At 51.7% G+C, this 18104-nt stretch overlaps 1 protein-coding gene and 1 pseudogene across 1 annotated transcript; both read left to right on the top strand.

Annotated features, from left to right (window-relative positions):
* Window positions 1–1013: 1013 nt before the first annotated feature.
* On the top strand, window positions 1014–14740 carry LOC105073171 (apolipoprotein L2-like). The gene is made up of 4 exons (XM_010960376.3): window positions 1014–1172; window positions 6499–6607; window positions 9150–9270; window positions 12296–14740. The coding sequence occupies exons 2-4, from the start codon at window positions 6577–6579 to the stop codon at window positions 13230–13232; spliced, it is 1089 nt and encodes a 362-aa protein (XP_010958678.1). The 5' UTR covers window positions 1014–1172; window positions 6499–6576; the 3' UTR covers window positions 13233–14740.
* Window positions 13989–14740, top strand: LOC141579444 (10 kDa heat shock protein, mitochondrial pseudogene; annotated as a pseudogene).
* Window positions 14741–18104: the final 3364 nt, after the last annotated feature.

Raw genomic sequence — 18104 nt, 5'->3', positions numbered from 1 at the left:
GACCTACAGGCTTGTCTTCTCAGTTCCTTCATCTGTAAAATGGAGCCAGCAGGTCCTAGAGCTGATGTGAAGGTTACACAGGAAATGTGTGGATGGTGCCAGCACAGCACCTGGCACCCGCTGAGCCCTCTGTCCACAGTGGCTCTTTGCTCCAGAACCAAAGAGGAATGGGTTCTGGCTTTCTGTTTTAGACTTTTCTGAGTTGTCAGCACACTGGTCTTCTGGTAAAGATCCTCCACTTGGAGAGCAAAAGATCTGTTGTTCAGTGGAGACAAGCCAGGGAAGAAAAGAGCAGCGTGCTCTCAGCCCTTCCCCCTGCCGCCATCCAAATGGCAGTGACCACCAAGGACAGGCCTCCTTGGGTGGGTCACTGGGACCCAAGGGCTCTGGTGCTGTCCCTGCCAGTAGGACCAGGTCTACAGGGACCTGATCAAGAGGGACTGCAGGGCATGCACACAGTGGCTGAGGTGGACTTAGGCCCCTCTCCCGGGTACCATGGGAGCAGAGCAGGGGACCATGGTCTCTGCAGGAGAGGTCCTGGAGGGCTTCTCAGAGGAAGTGATGCCAGATTTGTGCTTTGGAGGATGAGACTGACTTTTCCGGGTGGTAGGAGCAGGTGTTCTGGCAGAAAGACCTAACTGAGCAAATGCCTAGAACCTGTATGAGTTTGAGTTCAGCAGCACCAATATGACAGATATGCAGTGAGCAGCTGGTATGTTCCAGGACTGTCCACACCTGGTGGCACAAAAGTGAGTAAGCAGATGGACTGGGGGGCGGGGGGGGCGGGGTTGAGAGGCTGATGGGGGCTGGGAGGAAGCCTGTGGTTGGGGGAGTGATTTCCCCAGGGCTTTCGAGTCTGTAGGTGGCAGGTGGTCCTTTGCAGAGACTGAGGCAGGATGGGCTGAGTCTAGAAGGTCCTGGAATGTCAGGTGCGGGATTGTTTCTCGAAGGGGTCAGCAGGAAGGGTGCTGAGGGTGCGGCCTGCTGGGCAGAGTCTGTGCTGTGAGCAACTCAGGATCCAGTGCTTTCACTTTCCCTTTTGATTTGGGGGGTGTATCTGGGCCCAGAGGACGCTGTGTCTGGTTATTATGCAGGCGCAGAGCAGGTGACTGGATCCACGCAGCTGAGAACGCCTGGGTCTGGTTCACACTCAGCCAGAGCGAGACTCCTGGGTAAGCAGACCCCCATCTCCCCATCCTCACCATGTGTCTCTGAGAAGAGGGTGCTGGTCACTACTTGATTGTCACTATTTTGGAGAAGAAGGAAATGGAAGCTCAGGGAGAGGAGGTGAGGGGCCCAGGGCCACAGGTAAAGCAGTGGCAGAGCCTGGATTTGGAGGCAGGTGGGTCTGACTGCTTCCTCCCGCCCCCTGTACCCGAAACAGAGCAGAGGGAGCGCAAAAACTCCTCAGGTGGCTGAGACATGAGTGGTGACTCTAGAAGGAAGGTAATTGATGGTGGGGTCTGGTTCTTTGAGAAATTTGGGGAATCAGAGGAGGTGGAGGAAGGGGGAGTCAGAGCCTTGTGGCCTTGAGGCCACACCCGAGGGTCTGTGCAGAGGCTGAAGAGGGCAAAGGGTTTTTTCAGATACAAGGAATTAAAATTTCACAGGCCCAACCCCCCACCCCCATCTCTGAGTGCCTGCTCAGTGCCTTGGGGGGGAAACTGAGGCCTGAGAGGGGAGGACAGGGGACCAAGCAGGCAGTCAGTGGGGCTTTGGCATCCCGGGCTCCCCGGGTGCTCCCTCAGGACTGTGTGAGGTGGGAGATGCAGGAGGTGGGCTGTGAGGGAAGGAGGCCCAGAGGGAGGCAGGGAGCCGGGCCCCCTGCACACGGTGGCAGCAGGTATCCTGTTTTGCAGTCTCAGGGGTAAATGGCTATATATAGACATGCGTCAATGACAATGATTTTTCATTACAATTTTTTTTTTCTAGTTCTGGCCTTTTCTTTTCTGCCTAGAGATGTTCCTTTAACATTTGTTGTAAAGCTGCTTTGGTGGTGCTGAATTCTTTTAGCTTTTGTCTGTGAAGCTTTGGAGTCCTGCATCGGACCTGAACAAGAGCCTTGCTAGCTTGAGTCTTCTTGCTTGTAGCTTTTCTCTTTCATCACTTTAAATAAATCGTGCCACTCCCTTCTCCTCTGCAGAGTTTCTGCTGAAAAATCAGCTGGCAGTCTTCTGGGAGCTCCCTTGGATGTTACTTGTTGCTCTTCCATTGTTGCTCTTAACAGTCTCTCTTCATCTGTAATTTTTGTCATTTTAATTACAGGGTGTCTTGGTGTGTCACTCTTAGGGCTAATGCTGTGTGCAACTCTCTGCATTTCCTGGATTTGGGTGACTCTTTCCTTTCCCAGATTAGGGAAGTCTTCGTTACTATCTCTTGAAATATTTTTCTCAGGCTCTTTCTCTCGCTCTTCTCCTTCTGGGACCAGTATACTGTGAATACTGTGCACTTGACATTGTCCCAGAGGTCTCTTAAACTGTCCTCATTTCTTTTCATCCTTTTTTCTTGTTTTCTGTTCTATGGCAGTGATTTTCACTGTTTTCCAGCTCACTGGTCCATTCTTCTGTCTCATTTAGTCTACTGTTGATTCTTTCTACTCTATTTATCATTTCAGTTATCTTCAACTCTGCATCAATGTTTTCTATATTTTTAATCTCTTTGTTAAAAAACCTCTGACTTCTCATTCTGGTCACCCATTCTCCTCCTGAGGTCTTTGATCATCTTTACGATCATTACCCTGGACTCTTTCCCAGGGAGATTGCCTGTCTCCACTTCACCTAGTTCCTCTATTGGGATTTTACCTTTTTCCTTTGTGTGGAACCCATTCCTCTGCCCCTTCATTTTGTCTACGTTTCTATTTTTATGTGATGTTGTAGGTTGGTTCCATTTCTCAACCTTGGAGAAGAGGCGCTCTTAGGAGACGTCTTGTGCCTCCCAGCAGTGCCCTCTCCTGTCATCACCCAAGGGCCAGGTGACAGCTGGTCCCAGGGTGCGGTGTGGCCTGCATTTCTGGACACATTCCACAGGCTGTGGGATGGTGGTTTTCTTGCTTCTGGTGTCTGCCCCCTGGTGGCTGGGGCTGGTCTGGAGGCTTGTGCAGGCTTCTTGGTGGGAGTGGCCAGTGCCTGCCCACTGGTGGGTGGAGCTGGGTCCTGGCCCTCTGGTGGGCAGGGCTGTGTCTAGCGGTGTGTCTAGAGGTGAGTGTGTGCTCAGGAAGTCATTAAGCAGCCTGTCTGCTGATGGTGCAGCTATGTTCCTGCCCAGGTAGTTGTTTGGCCTGAGGTGAGCCCCACTGGATCCTACAGGCAGTGGGTGGAGCCTGGTCTTAGTATATGACTCAAGCAAGATGTCAGCCTCCAGGAGAGTTTGAACACATGAATATGCCTCGATATGTCCGCCACTGAGTCTTTGTCCCCAGAGTGAGCCCCAGTCATTCCACAGCTTCCCAGGAGAGGTCGAAGCCCAGAAGTTAGGTCTGGCCCGGGGTCCCATGATATGGCTGCTTAATCCCTTGGTCCTGGTCTGCATGAGGTTTTGTGCCTTTTGAGAGGGACGTCTCTATTTCCCCCAGTCCTGTGGGCCTCCTGCAGTTAAGCCCCCCCCCCCCCCGGCCTTCAAAGCCACATACTCTGGGGGCTTCTCTTCCTAATGCCGGACTCCTAAGCCGAGAAGCCTGACTTTGGGCTCAGAACTGTGACTCTGTGGGAGAATCTCTTCAACATACTTATTCTCCAGTTTGGGGGTTGCCCACCCAGGGGTAAGGGATTTGATTATATCACAAGTCTGCTCCTCCTGAGACAGGAGGGAAAGGGGCAGGGCCCAACCATTCAAGGGATGACAGCAATTAACACCGAAATGGTGGAAAATTCAACTCCCAGTAGGCCCTGAGGATTAAGATGGCAAGAGGTTTGCCTTCCAGTAGAACTTGAGCTTCATTATACACCCCTGAAATATATTAGCACTAGAAATAACCTGCCCCCAGGTCCGGGACAGTCCCAAGGCTAAGCATAGAAGGCCAAAGAGTGGGCTGTGGCCCAATTCCTGGCAATCCCATCCCCTTCACCAGGGTAGCTGGAAGAGTCCTCCCACCTGAAGGCGTGTGAAGCTACTGAACCCATGAAAACTGGCAACACCACGCCTCCTAGCCGCCTCTGTCTCTCCCTTCACTTGGGAGACAGCCCACACTGTCTGTATGGAGTGTGTGCCTACTTGTACTTTAACCTGAGCACCCAACGCCCACACCTCGTGGCCTTTCTCGTGCCTTTTGTCACAGCCTACACTCTATACAGTATGTATCTCTCTAAATAAATCTATGTTTACTCAACTGTGGCTCACTGTTGAAATCTTTCCTGGGGGAAGCCAAGGACCCACACCTGGCGGGGCACGTCCCAGGGGCTCCACCGAAACCTAGGACACGGCTCTCTTTACACCCCACATGCATTTTTCCTGCATCACTCCTACCATCTTGTTGTGGTTCCTTCTTTATGTCTTTAGTTATGGAAGCCCACTTTCGGTACATTCCAGTCTTTGTCACTGATGGTTGTTCTGCAGTTGGTTGTGATTTGGGTGTGTTTGTGAAAGGAGGTGAGAGCTGGCTCCTTCTACTCTGCCACTTGGCTGCCAGCTCCGTGTAAATGAGTTTTAATTCAACGGATTTTATTTCAGGACAGAAATCCTAGCTCTGGGGTGAGGTGGCAGGGAAATGTCTCCATCTAGTACAGGAGTAGAAGGCCGCTGAGGTGTTTCCATTCACCAGATGCGTGGAGACAACACTATGCTTTTGCCCTTGGTGCTCAGTCTAGTTTTATTTGCTCACCGGGGCCACACGCTCACTCCCAGCACTTCAGACTTGAGTTTCTAGTGCCAAACGGCTTCTCTGACACCACAGCTCTGCTGGAAGTGTGCCTAGCTGTTTTATTTTTTTCCATAAAAGCCAGCTTTTTTAAAGATTTATTTTTTGAAAAATGCTTGTGATAAAATACACATAACATAAAATTTCCCATCGTAGCCACATTTAAGTGTCCAGTTCAGTGGCATCAAGGACATTCCCAGTGTTGGGCACCCAGCACCACCATCCAATCCCAGAACACTTTACATCTTGCAAAACTGAAACTCTGTCCCCATGAACCACTAAGTCTCCATTCCCCCTTCCCTCCCCTCCACCCCTGGGAGCACCACTGTCCTCCCTGCCTTCATGAATCTAACTGCCCTAAGCACTTCATATGAGTGGAATCTGACAGTATTTTTCCTTTTCTGATTGGCTTTTTTTAAAAATTCTTTTATTGTTGAAAAATAGACATAACATAAACTTTACCAGCGTAGCCATTTTAAAGTGCAGAGCTGAGCGGTGTTAAACACCTTCAGAATGTTGTGCGACCGTCACCGCTGTCCATCTCCGTAGCTCTTTCGCTTTGTGAAACCAAAGCTTTGCCCTGTAAACGCTAACTCCGCTCTCCCCTACTCACAGCCCTGGCGCCCACCACTCTGCTTTCTGTCTCTATGAATCCGACTGCTCTACGTACCTCATATAAGCAGCATCCTATGGATTCATCTTTCTGTCACAGGCTTATTTCACTGAGTATACTGTCCTTGAGTTCCATCCTTAGTGTAGCACATGTCAGAACTGCCTTATTTTGAAAGGTAAATATTAGCCCATTGTACGTGAAGACCACATTGTTCTTATCCATTCATCCACTGATGGAAGCTTGCGTTGCTTCTCCTTTTTGGCTGCTGTGAATAATGATGTGATGAACACAAGTGTTTCAATATCTCTTTGAGTCTCTGCTTTTGCTTCATGTTGGTCTGAAGGAAGAATGGAATTACTAGATCACATGGTAATTCTATAGTTAGTTCTTTGAGGCACTGTCGTTCTGTTTGCCACAGTGGCAAGATGCTTCTTTTTTAAGATCAGAATTGAGGCATTCACCAATAAACATACATCCATGAATAAATATTTCTGTATAGAAAAGGCAACAGAGCACAGTCATCACAAATGTGGCACCTGGATCTGAAAGACTTGGGTTCAAGTCCAGGCTGCAGCACCAGGGTGAGAACCTGGGCTAAGCTAAGTGCAGGGGAGTTTCTGGAGCGCTGCACACCACACACCCTGCAGCAATGCGAGCGGCCTTCAGCTAGTGAACACAGCTGCCCCCACCCTCACGTAATTTGCAGAGTATTCCCTTCCGTTCTTTTCTTCTGTGTTTGGTTTTATTGCTTCTAGAACTTTCCAGGTGGCCACGTGTTGTCTGAATATCTTCTCCTTCTGTCCCAACAGGACAACAGGACTCTGACTTTGCTGGGAGGGAGCTACAGTGATGGGAAGGGCTTTCTCTGAATAGCCACCAGCAGAGCCCAGTAGACAGAGAAAGTCATTGTTTTGAGTCCACTGTGGCGCTGGTGGCCATCCCAGGGGAAATGGCCAGAGACCTGTCCCCTCGCTGCTCCCTGTTGCTGGAGCTCACTCATGTTCCAGTCTACCATCTGTTTTCTCTTCCCCAGGGGTGAGGCCACAACTCCTTCCAGCCTGACGCAGACTGGTGAGCTGAAGTAAGACGCTGACATCCCTCTGCTGGCACCATGACGTCAGAAACCAGCCGGGACTACCCAGGTAGTCGCTCCTTCTCTGACTGCTTCCTACTTGTGCCCTAGAATGAGGGCAGTGTCTCCAGGCTGAGTTAACCTAGAGGAATTAAAACCCAAGAAGAGGTTGACAAACATCCCTGAGCCCCCATGAGGGGCTGAGGGGAGGCCCCCTGCTATGGGATTTGTGCCCACAGGCTCCTTCAATGCCCTCTGCTCAAGGGGCCAAGGCCAAGGTGCTCATTCCTTCCCTCCCCCACCACACAGCAGATGTTATGGGTCAGGCAGCAGAAGCCCTGGGAAGGGGGTGACCGTAGTGTGGGGCGTCCCAAAGCAGGCTGGGCGCAGAGAGGAGGTTGACCAGCAACCCTGGAGGCTTCTCTGCCCTCTCCCTTTGTCCAGGCTCCTCTTGCTCCCAGATGCTGGACTGTTACCAGTTTAACCTCTTTTCTCCACTGTCGCCCTGCTGCCAGCCCCAACACTCTGCCAGGGTCATCGGACCCCTGAACGAAACCACAGTCTGGCATTTGCCACCTGCCAACTGTGTGACCTGGAGCGCCGTCCCTGACCTCCCACGTAAAATGGGAATGATATTCCCTCATGTTGTTCTGAGGATCAAATATAACGTAGGTCTGTGGCTGGGCCAGTGCCTGCCCCGGAGCAGGTCCTCCTGGTGGTTGCTGTCACTGTGTGTCCCAAGTGGGGCCTCACTGCACCCCAGAATTCTCACCTCCCACCCCGAATTTTCCCTCAGGGCACCTGTTAACCAGGCGGGACTGCCTCCGGCAGGTAGTGATTCCTTTGCCCTCAGATCCCCCTGCAGACACCCAGGTGCTCAGGCATTTCCCCCACCCCCCTCACCCCAATCAATCAACCCACAGATTCAGTGCTGGGAGCTCCCCCTATGGAAGCCCTGGTTTCTTTTCAACCTTATTCGACGCAGGAAAGAGAAAAAACTGAGTAACTCTCCACGCACCAAAATCATCACTGTTTCCTTGACTCCTGTTTTCTAAGAACTACATTTCCCCCATCACTAAGCAGCCGATTCACACCTTGTCCAGGGCTTCCCAGGGGAGTAAAATAACCAAGTGGAAACATAAGGGAGGGGGCGCAGAGTAGAAGCCGGGAGCCCCCAGCCGGCTCTGGGGCCCGTGAGGGAGGCCGGGCTGCGGGAGCCCTGAGGATCAGCTCTCCTCAGAAACAAGACCGTCTCCTGTGTATAAAAGGGCCAGCTGGGCTCAGTGGAGCCAGTGGGAGCTGTGGCCCCTGGGAGCAGCCTGGGGGAGAGAGAGGTGACAGGGACGGACCACAGGCTCAGAGCTGAGGTCCCGCCCCTCACGCCCCTGAGGAAGCCCCTCCCCGCCCGGCCTGGCGTCTGTGACTCGAGGGAGGAGTCTCTCACCTGGTACTTTGACTCAACGCTCTGAATTCTGAGACTTTTTTTTACATTGAAGTAACATCGGTTTATAAGATTATTTAAGTTTTATGTGCACAACATATCTCTACCTCTGTATCCACTGCAGTGTGCTTACCACCGAAAACGAGTTGCAAGATGACCCCACAGATACGCTGTAGGGGAGAATGCAGACATCACAGGGGGGTTTAAAACGTAAGGAGGCTTCAAAGTAATGTCATAAGAATCCCCGTGACTTTCAACCTCTGGGCTGTCTGCGTGCTGGCCTCGGGTGCTCACTGCCCTGTCTAGTCTCACTTTCTTCTTCTGCGAAGTAGGGATAATGACTCTTTGTGGGAATGTGACTCGAAGCGCATTTTCCATCCTGTCCCAGGCCACATGTAAACACATACTAGTCCCCAGTCTGTTATCAGCAATTTCATAGCCACCAGGTTGCAGAAAACCACACATGTTTTTGGTAACTCACGTGGGCAGCAATCTTGCCCTGTGCTGACCTGAGGCAGTTTACAGTCATTACGTTCTGTGTCCCTTAATGTGAATATTCATTTGTTTCACTGTCGAAACATGAATGCATTTCTTTATAGGCTGCTGCCCAGACTCTGCTGTAAATGGTGACTAATATGTCTTATGCGCCCTGTATTTATTTTCTTTCGAAAGGATTAAATTTTTTCATTTCTGAACCACACCTAAATGCCAGGAATTCCTTAAATGGTTCTGGAGTCTGAAAGTGCAAGGCTGAGGAAGTGGCGGGTGGGTTTCTGGTGGGACCTCATTCCCGGGTGTCAGTGCCTGCGGCCGGCTGGTCCTGTTCTCACACGGTCTTTTCTCAGTGTGCAGAGAGAGACAGACAGACTGGCTTCACTTCCTCTTCTAATAAGGACACCATCTTATTGGATTAGGGCCCCACACTTATGAGCTCATTTAACCATAATTCCCTCCTTAAAGGTCCTATCTTTAAATACAATCACTTAGGGGGTCAGGGTTTGCACATATGAATTTGGGGGGACCCACTTCTGCCCATAGCGCTGGGTGATTACACCAACAGCTCCCCAGGGGAGCACTGCTCAGGAAGATGAACTGTAACCACTTTATATTCAATACCATTTATGTTCCATCACAATTTCTTCTAATCTTCTGTTGCTCTCTTCCCATCTAGATCCTGAGAGCTTCTTTGAGGCTGTTGTCGAATCTCTGCGGGACATACTGAGCAGAGAGGAACTGTCACACCTGCTGACTGAAGTCCTAAACAGATTTGTGGCTGAGGGCAACTTGTCCAGGTGACCTGCACGGGTGCCCCAGGGATGTCACCCAAACCCCCCTCCCTGGACTAGTTTCCTCCTGGCAGGCACACCTCCTCCAGGCAGTATCCGATGGTTGGGGTAAAAGATGTTCCTTCTCAAGAATGCACGAGGAATTTTTCCTCCATGTCATTTGCTGGCAGTGAACGGCCTCAGGTTGAGAAGAGATGAAAGTGCAAGGAAGGGGCAGGTTATTGACCCTGGACAACTTACTTAACTTCTGTCTGCCTTGGTTTCTTCATTGTTCAAGTTTACTGTGAGGAAACTGAGATAATACATGCCAAGTGCTTAGCATAATAGCTGTTATGTAGTAGGTGCTCAGTTCGTGTTAACTTTGCAAAAGCTTGTTGGTAAGAGACCAAGGCCAAGGGTCTTGTTCCTGGAGATGAGAACCAAGCAGGACTTCCTTTGGGATGAGTCTGCTTGTGTCCTGGGGGTTCTTTCTGACTGGAGCCCTGGCATCCCCATCTTAGGAATTGTGCAGACACTGCAGGACCCGGGGCCCCTAGGGCAGAGAGGCTGGGGTGGAATTGGACGGAGCTGGGTTGGGTCCTGGCTCTATCCTGGCCCGGCAATGGGGCTCTGGGCTTATGTCCTGGATCTCAGATTTGTCATCTGTACAAAGGGAGAAGCAGTTCAATCTGATGGACTGTGGCGATGGCCTTAGAGCGGGGTCACAGGTGGGGAACCAAGTGCAGGCATCACATGCAAAGGTTGAGGGAGCCTGGACCAGGGTCTAACTGAGTGCGGAGGATGGAGCAGAGGGGTTCCGGCTGAAGGACTAGCTGGAAGGCGCTGAAAGTGGGTCAGGACAAGACTGGGGGGAGGGACACAGAATTGAAGGGCTGTGATGCTGGCAGAGGTGCCGTGAGTGGGAGAGGGGACACTTCTTCCCTCCCAGACTTGATCCCCTGGTGCTGGGCATAGAGGACCCAGGGTGACTCTGTCCTCCATACCCTGCCTGGGGGCCAGGGGGTCTCAACTGCTATCTGGGACCCTCCTCTATTCTATATAGAGTAGCGTGACCTGTCTGAATGCAGTGTGGCTTAGTGGTGACTCCACTGCCACAATGAGTGGCTGCCAATTTTGTGTAGTTTACAGATTTCTGAGGCGACTGTCAAGTCCCCACCAAACAGGAATGTACTTCCTCCACCAGCTCATCCAAATGCATACAGAACTTTTCAGGCTTAGCAATTCATACAGTTGTTCCCTAAGGTCCCTTGAATCTTTTGGAGGGTTCACCAACAATCGAGTTGCACATGGCCTTGGTGTGCAGGTATGTGAAGCTGTCACAGCTAAGGTGTGAGTTAGGCTGGTGACACTTGAGAAGTCTGAGGTGCTGGGTGATGGGTTGGGAGTCAGTGAGGTGGGCTGTAGAGTCCAAGATGAACCAGAGTTAATAACCTCTCTCCTGCTTCCCAGTCAGTTGGGGAAGTGAATGGACCCAGCGACCTTCAACTGGGAAGGTCAAGGGCATAAGGCTTGGAAGAGAGCATAGGTCAGGGACAGTGATCATTAACATCCCTTCTAGCTGTGAGTTTAGTGTTTCTTAAACAAATTCTAAGTACTCAGAGTTAGCAAAACTACAAAGTCTCAGTGCACAGTCCCCAGATTGTTCTTACACCTGACAGCAGTGACAAATTTGGAGGATGCCCCAAACCACCCGCCAGTTGGAGAATTCGTTAGAAGGATGCACAGAGCTCCCTGACAGCTGGCACACTCCCAGGTCCAGTTTACTACAGAGAAGGATGCAGGTTTCAAGCAACCACAGGGCAGAGTCTGGGAGGGTTTCAAACATGAAGCTTCTCGTCCTCAGGACGCATTACTGTCCTGTGTTCAGTGCACACGGGTCAGTGCCAACCAGGGGTGCCCACTGTGTTTAACAAAATGCTCCTGACAGTCCTTGACACGATAAGGAAGGCTGCACTCAGGACTGTGGTGACAGGTGTGAAGCCCATTGCTGTAGAGGAGACAGACTAGGCTCAAGCCTGAATACAGCACAGACACTGGGGGTTTATAGCCAAGGAGCAGAGTGAGGGGTGGTGGAGGGAAAATTACTGAGAGGAGACACCAAGGGGAGGGGATTCCTGTTTATCGTTCCTAACAGGATTCTCACTAAAGGCAGGTCAAGGACAGCTGCCTCAAAGGTGGGAGATGAGGAATTTGATCAGGTATCAAATGCAATCAGAACTCAGAGTGGGGGAGTCTCTCTACGTGGATTTAGCAGGGTTCTTGCTGAGACTGAGTGATAGGGGCCATCGGGGACAGAACAGGGAAGGGGAAGGTGGAGGCCTGGTTGAGGAGAGGACTCAGAAGAGCCTGACTAACGTTTGGTCAAGGAGAGTGTCACAGGTACCCTGAGCCTCAGTGCAAAGGGTCCTCCTAAGGCTCAATCCCATGCTGCCCGCCCAGCTGACCTGTGTCTCCAGCCTCTCCCAGAGGTCAGACGAATACCCTCGTGTCCAGTTCCTCCAGAGGTCAGGACTCACACCACATGACCCAGAGGCCCATCACGCATCACCCTGGCAGACTGTCCAGTGGCCAGAAGCGCAGGCAAAGCAGGGCGTGCCTACCATCCAGAACATTCTAGGGGCTTAGGGATCACTTCCCTTAGCCAAGGGCAAAAGCAGGTTGATTCCTCACTGCACCCTAAGCTTCTCTGAATGAGGGTTTCTCTGCTCCAATCCCACCTCTGTGTGTTTACCTGCGGAGCTCCCGCTCTACAAGCACCTTGGAGGTGACGGTGCTGACCTGCCTGAGTCAGAAGGTGTCTTACCAAACACCTACCGTGAAAAGTGTCCTAAGATGGCTTGTGCTTGTTTATTCCGCGTTTGAACAAGTATACGGAGCCTCTCCAACGTACAAGATACGTGTGTAATGTCGATAGAAAATCTCTTTGCTTTATAGAAAAATCTCTGTGAAGTATCCAGGTTAAATCTTGTTGAGCCTATTTTACAGAGACCCCGAAACTGCCTTCTTAACCCCTTGACCTTCTCTGTTACAGGGAAGAGGCAGATGCACTGCGTGAATACCTGAACGAGCTGAAAGCAGACTTGGCCCTGAGCGACCGAGACATGCTGCTAAGGGAGCAGTTGAGTAAGAAGAGGTTTTTGAAGAGGTTTCCTCGGGTGAAACGGAAGCTTGAGGAAAGCATAAGAAAGCTGCACGCACTTGCAGACAAGGTGGACAAGGATCACAGGGACTGCACCATCTATAAGGTGGCGGCCACCTCTGCTGGTGCAGCGTCTGGCCTCCTGACCATTGCTGGCCTGGCTCTGGCACCCGCGACAGCAGGGGTCAGTCTGGCACTCTCGGCAACTGCGTTAGGGCTGGGGGCCACAGCTGCTGTGACCAGTGTGGCCACCAGTGTGAAGGAACACAAGAGCATGTCGTTAGCAGAAATCATGGCCCACCCTTTGATGTCATCTGCCATCCACAAATGGAAAGTGGTCAAGGAGATTCTACTGCACAACATGCCACAAATTGTTTCCACAGAAGAGAAACTCACAGAAGCCGTGCAACGCATTGAAATGAATATCTGTGCCATCAAGCTGGTCAATGCCAACCCTGGCTTCGGTGAAGATCTGTTTCGCTTCCTGACCACGGGGCAGATCTCATACCAAAGTGGCAAGCGGTTGCAGGAAGTTCTTAAAGGCACAGGTCTGGCAATGGCCAAAGGAGCCCGGGTCCTGGCTGTGGCCTCTGCAGGCTCCCTCCTTGTGATGGATGTGGGCTACCTGGTGAAAGAGGCAATGCACCTGCATGAGGGGGCAAAGGCAGAGTTTTCCGAACAGCTAAGGCAGCGGGCCCGGGAGCTGGAGAAGAGGTTGGAGGAGCTCACTGGGAGCTATGAGAGTCTGCAGCAGGGCCTGTGTTCCACCCCCGCCCCACACAGCGGACCAGGGAGCAGGGGCCCGTGCGGGGCCAAGAAGCAGAGGTAGCTTTATAGAGGGAAAAAGAGAGCCAAATAAAACGTACGGACCTGGGTGTGAAGGAATTTGGCATTTCTGGGTCTGAGCGCAGCTGGGCAGGGATTCAAGCAGGTGGCAGATGGTGAAAGACACGGGAGCTTGGAGTCTGGAATAATGGTGGAGGGGGGACGAGAGAGTGATGGGAAAAGGGGGAAAACCGTGTATCATGAACTAAAAAAGACACTGGGGGCCTGAAGAAAGAGAGAGGCTGGAGGAACAAGAAATGAGAAGACTGTGAATGCAAAAGAGTTGCAAATGGGAGAAAGTCAAAGAGTTGGGACTGTTGGATTGTGGGAGAGGCGGCAGTGGCTCCTCTGTCGCCCCTCCCCGGGGTGTGATGTCCCCGCCAGAAAAGAATCTTCCCAGGTGGGGTCTCCAGCCCTCTTTTTCCACTGTCAAGACACCTTTTCCTCCCAGCACGTTTATCTGAATTAGGCAGTGACGTATTGATTATGGTGATGATGATGGTGGTGGTGGTGGTGGTGGTGGTAATGGTTGTGATGACATCCATCTAATGGATGGAATATTTGTCAAGTTGCCTGGGGCCCTTTGGGACCAGGGTGCACTGAGAGACCAAGGCAGTTCTTGTGAAACCTCAAATGCTCTGTTGGAATAGAGGTTGATTTGGGAAAAAGAGAAAGAAAGGAAGGAAGGCAGAAGGGAATTGAGGGTTTCTCCTTGCAGCAGCAGCTGGAGAGCAGAGTCTGAATTGCGGCAGCTGGAGTCATGACAGGACAGGCATTTAGAAAGTTTCTTCCCCTCTTTGATCATGTGTTAGTTGAAAGGACTGCAGCCAAAACTGTAAGCAGAGGAGGCATTAGGCTTCCAGAAAAATCTCATGGAAAAGTATTACAGGCAGCCATAATAGCTGCTGGATCGGGCTCTAAAGGAAGGGTGGAGAGATACAACCAGTTAGCCTGGAAGTTGGAGATAAAGTTCTTCTCCCAGAATACAGAGGCAGCAATGTAGTTATAGATGAAAAGGATGATTCCTTATTTTGAGATGGTGACATTCTTGGAAAATATGTGGACTGAAATGTCACTATTGAAATGGCATCACACAAAGCTGCCCGTTCCTGAAGTGCTGACACATTTTTATCATGGAAATAATTTCCACATCTCCTTTATAATAAACTAATGACATGCAAGGAAAGAAAGGAAGAAAGGAAGAAAGGAAGGAAGGAAGAAAGGAAGAAAGGAAGGAAGGAAGGAAGGAAGGAGGGAAGGAGGGAAGGAAGGAAGGAAGGAAGGAAGGAAGGAAGGAAGGAAGGAAGGAAGGAAACCAGATGCCATCAGCAGGACATGGTACTTTGTGGTGTGTGAAGGATTTCAACAAGCATGGGGCCAAGAAATGCAGCCTCTCTGAGTTTCAGTTTCTTCATCAGCTGGGGGTGGTGCGGGACAAGATATTTCAGATCCCTCTGGCTCTCCCCACCTTCTGGTCTATAGCCTTGGGTTCAATAAATATGTACTGATTCATTGTGCCATTCTTTGTTGATGTGCTCACCTGGGCTCTGGGTGCCTGACTGCCCTTCCCCAGGAACTTCCTTCCCAGGATCTAAGGGAAAATGTTTTCCATCACTCCTCCTGCTTGCTCGCTGGGCTCCTGCCCTCCCATCCAGTCATTTCCCTCAGACCCTGTTTCCCACAGGTCACATGGGGACCCCTGGGGGAAGCCCATGCATGTCTGGCTTGGGCTGAGCTCAGATATGTTCCCCGTCCAGCGTGTGGGGCCCAGGACTGAGATTTGGTACTCAGGCTGATTTAGATCAGAAGGGCTTCTTTGCAGGTTGAAGACAGTGTCAGCCCTGAACAGAGGGGTAGAGAGAGATCAGCGGGCACACAGCCAACCTCAAGGTACCTTCACATCTCACGCAGACACTTGCTGAGGTGGGAAGCGCCATGAAAAAGACCTGCAGGACCCTCAGGCAGGACCGCTACTCTCATATCAGCACCATCCGTTTCCCTGGCCCAGCAGCATTATCTCACTTTTTGCTTCTGAAACAGCTTACATCTAGGAAAGTGGAACTTACCCCTAGTATTCTATTGGTTCCCTGAGCTAACTCCTGATTGGTCCATTTCTACCACTCCTGATTGGTCCGTTACTACCACTCCTGATTGGTCCATTTCTATCACTCCTGATTGGTCCATTTCTACAAAGCTCATTCCTAATTAGTCAACTTTTGTTATACCTTATTTGCATATGATGTTGCAAAGTGTAGATTAGCAGCCTATAAAAGCCTGTGTAAACCTACAGTTGGGGTCCAGAGCAGGGAGTGTTAACTCCTCTGGGCCCACTGGGGTAAAAAACCTGAGTTCTCCGGCCCTCTGAGTGCTGCTTGGTCTCTCGCCTGGATCCAGGTTGCTGTCACAACTGAGCTGTAAAACTGAGCTGTAATACTGAGCTGTAACACACTTTGCTGCAACATTGCAAGAGCTTCCAGAAATAGTCTTGCTGTGTTTACCCAGGTGGACTTGCCCTTACCCCCATTTATTGCCCACACTGGGCTTGAACGACCTTCTAAAGATAGATCTTAGCAAGCACCTGTTTCCAACTCTTCATTCCTTTACTCTCAGCACAGAAACCAAAAGCCTGTGTGCAGCCCAGAGTCACATGCTGTAGCCTGGGGTCACATGAGGGCAGAGCTGGAGGCCAGGCTCAAGGATACCTGGGAGCAGGACGTGGAGGGTCTGGGACAGTGAAACAGGGGAGGAGGGAAAGTCAGCACAAGGCCCACTTCTTGATTTTGTCACTCATGTTGGGGATGGATTCTGCCAGGACCTTCTGAGGAGCCTGCATGGAGTGGCCTCAGATTCACCTTCTCCAGGGAGGAAAGAGGGAAGCATCTGAGCGTTGCTCTCCCCCAGCCCCCAGGCCTGCACTACTGGGCACGGACTCTCTGTGTTTCCACGGTGGAGCGTGGGAGGGCCACACAGGCTCCCACGCCTGGAGCCCAGGGCAGGGAGCCAGACACACATGAGAATGATCTGGGATATCTCCTATGTCAGCCACCTCGTGCTCCACTGCCTTCCGTGTCCTTTTGTAAAAACCACCTTGCAGAAGACTTTTCTCAGTCCCTCTGCCTCCCCATCAGCCAGTGTTTCCCTGGGGCCTCCATCAAACCTTCCATTCCTTCCTGAAGAGGTCAGCAGTCACGGCCCCCCATTTGCCTGACCACTAGAATCATGAGTTTCTTTGCTTCGTCAATTCTTCATCAGCCCTTGGAGAACTCACAGTCTCTCATGGACTTGACTTGGGCTGTGTATAAAGCACTGAGTCTTTGAGCCATTCAGGATCTATCCCTGTTCTCCCTGAAGCCTGACAGCTCAATTCCATTTTGCTCCCTGTGCATCTGATGCAGTTCTCAGGTCACAGCTCTGTCAGCTGAGAGTCCTCCAGTTACAACCAGGAGAGTCTGGCCAAGCAATCGCAGAAGAGGGTCCGCTGGAAGGGGCCTGGGGCAGGTCAGAGACCAGAAAGAAGCAAGAGGCCTTCCCAGTTCTGAGAGCGGAGGAAACGGACAAGTGGTTCTCCAGGAGCTTCTGTTCTGCCACGGGAGGCTGGGCCAGAGCTTGGCTTAGGCCCAAACCCAGGGAACTCCCAGGAGACACAACAGCCTGGTTGGGAGACTGTATTCTTAGACCAATTAGTCAGGCAAAGTGATGAGGAAGAAGAATGAGTGATAGGGATGCAAACCCTGGGGGGAAGTCTCAGATGAAGAGGCACCAGACTTGTGCTGTCTGTATACACATGTGCACTGCCTCAAACAGAATGTCTCTCCTTACTGGTCCTGGTTCCAAACATCCCTTATACAACAGTGGGTCCAACCCCTACTTCCGCAGTCGGAGAGAAATACAGATAATCTCCACCCACTGCATCTTGAAGCTCTGTGTGGAGCTGAGGGTCTCAGCACGATGCCTGAACTCCTCCTGCTCCACTGGGCTGGTTTCTCAGTCTTAACAGCCCTATGTCTCTATCTGCACGTGTATCTAGGAACCTCTGACGTACAGGTGGGGCCACGACCACCACTCACCATTGCTCCCACGGATACTAGCCTTTCCCTGCTGATTCCACTCAGTGTTCCTCTGAGCGATGGGAGCATTCAGTCCTGTGGAGCTGGGCTGGGCCCTCACCGTGTTAGGCACTGTCACCTGGGTTTCTGCAGCCGGTACTCACAGCATCTTGGCGAGCTGGGTGGTGTCACCCCTGAGAACACAAGGAGGTGGCCTCAGGTTCCAGGAACATGGCCAAGGCCGCCAGCCTGGGAAGGGCCGTCCTTGGGTAACGTGTCTAGTGCCCTGTGCTCCGAGGCAGGAGGCGGTCCTCGAGCGCCAAGCAGCTCCTGTGGGAATCAGGGCCCCTCTGCTGCAGGACAGCGGGCCAGGAACTGGCACACGTGTCCCCTGAGCCCCTCTGTGTCTGTGCTCCAGGACGCCCAATCCAGCCTGGGCTCCCAGAACCTGGGGATGGAGTGTGAGTCTGTGGAGTTCGGACAAATGGACCTTTGCTGGACATCAGCTGCTGCCATTCTCCCGCCAAACAGAAGCCCCTGAGTCACTGGCAGAAAGCCCCTGCCTCTCCCCTCCCCACCGGCTTCCTTATGTGCAAAATCTGATCAGATTCCTGGCCTGGGTTCTGGGCTGATTTAAGACCAAACTGTAGTGTGTGGTCCTCGTGGACTCATGCCCGTCACTCTTCTGCCCCTCCCTGAAGTGCTGGGGCAGGTGGCCACGAGGCCCCAGGGACATTTCCTGGGATGAAGCAGCCCTGATGGAAGGCCAGGCTCTCTGTGGGGTCCAGGCCCCCTCAGGCCCTGCTCTGCGGACCAAATTAGAAAAGTGA

Source organism: Camelus bactrianus, chromosome 12 (genome assembly GCF_048773025.1).
Source record: "Camelus bactrianus isolate YW-2024 breed Bactrian camel chromosome 12, ASM4877302v1, whole genome shotgun sequence".
Classification (NCBI taxonomy): domain Eukaryota; kingdom Metazoa; phylum Chordata; class Mammalia; order Artiodactyla; family Camelidae; genus Camelus; species Camelus bactrianus.
This window is presented reverse-complemented; position numbering and strand designations above follow the sequence as displayed.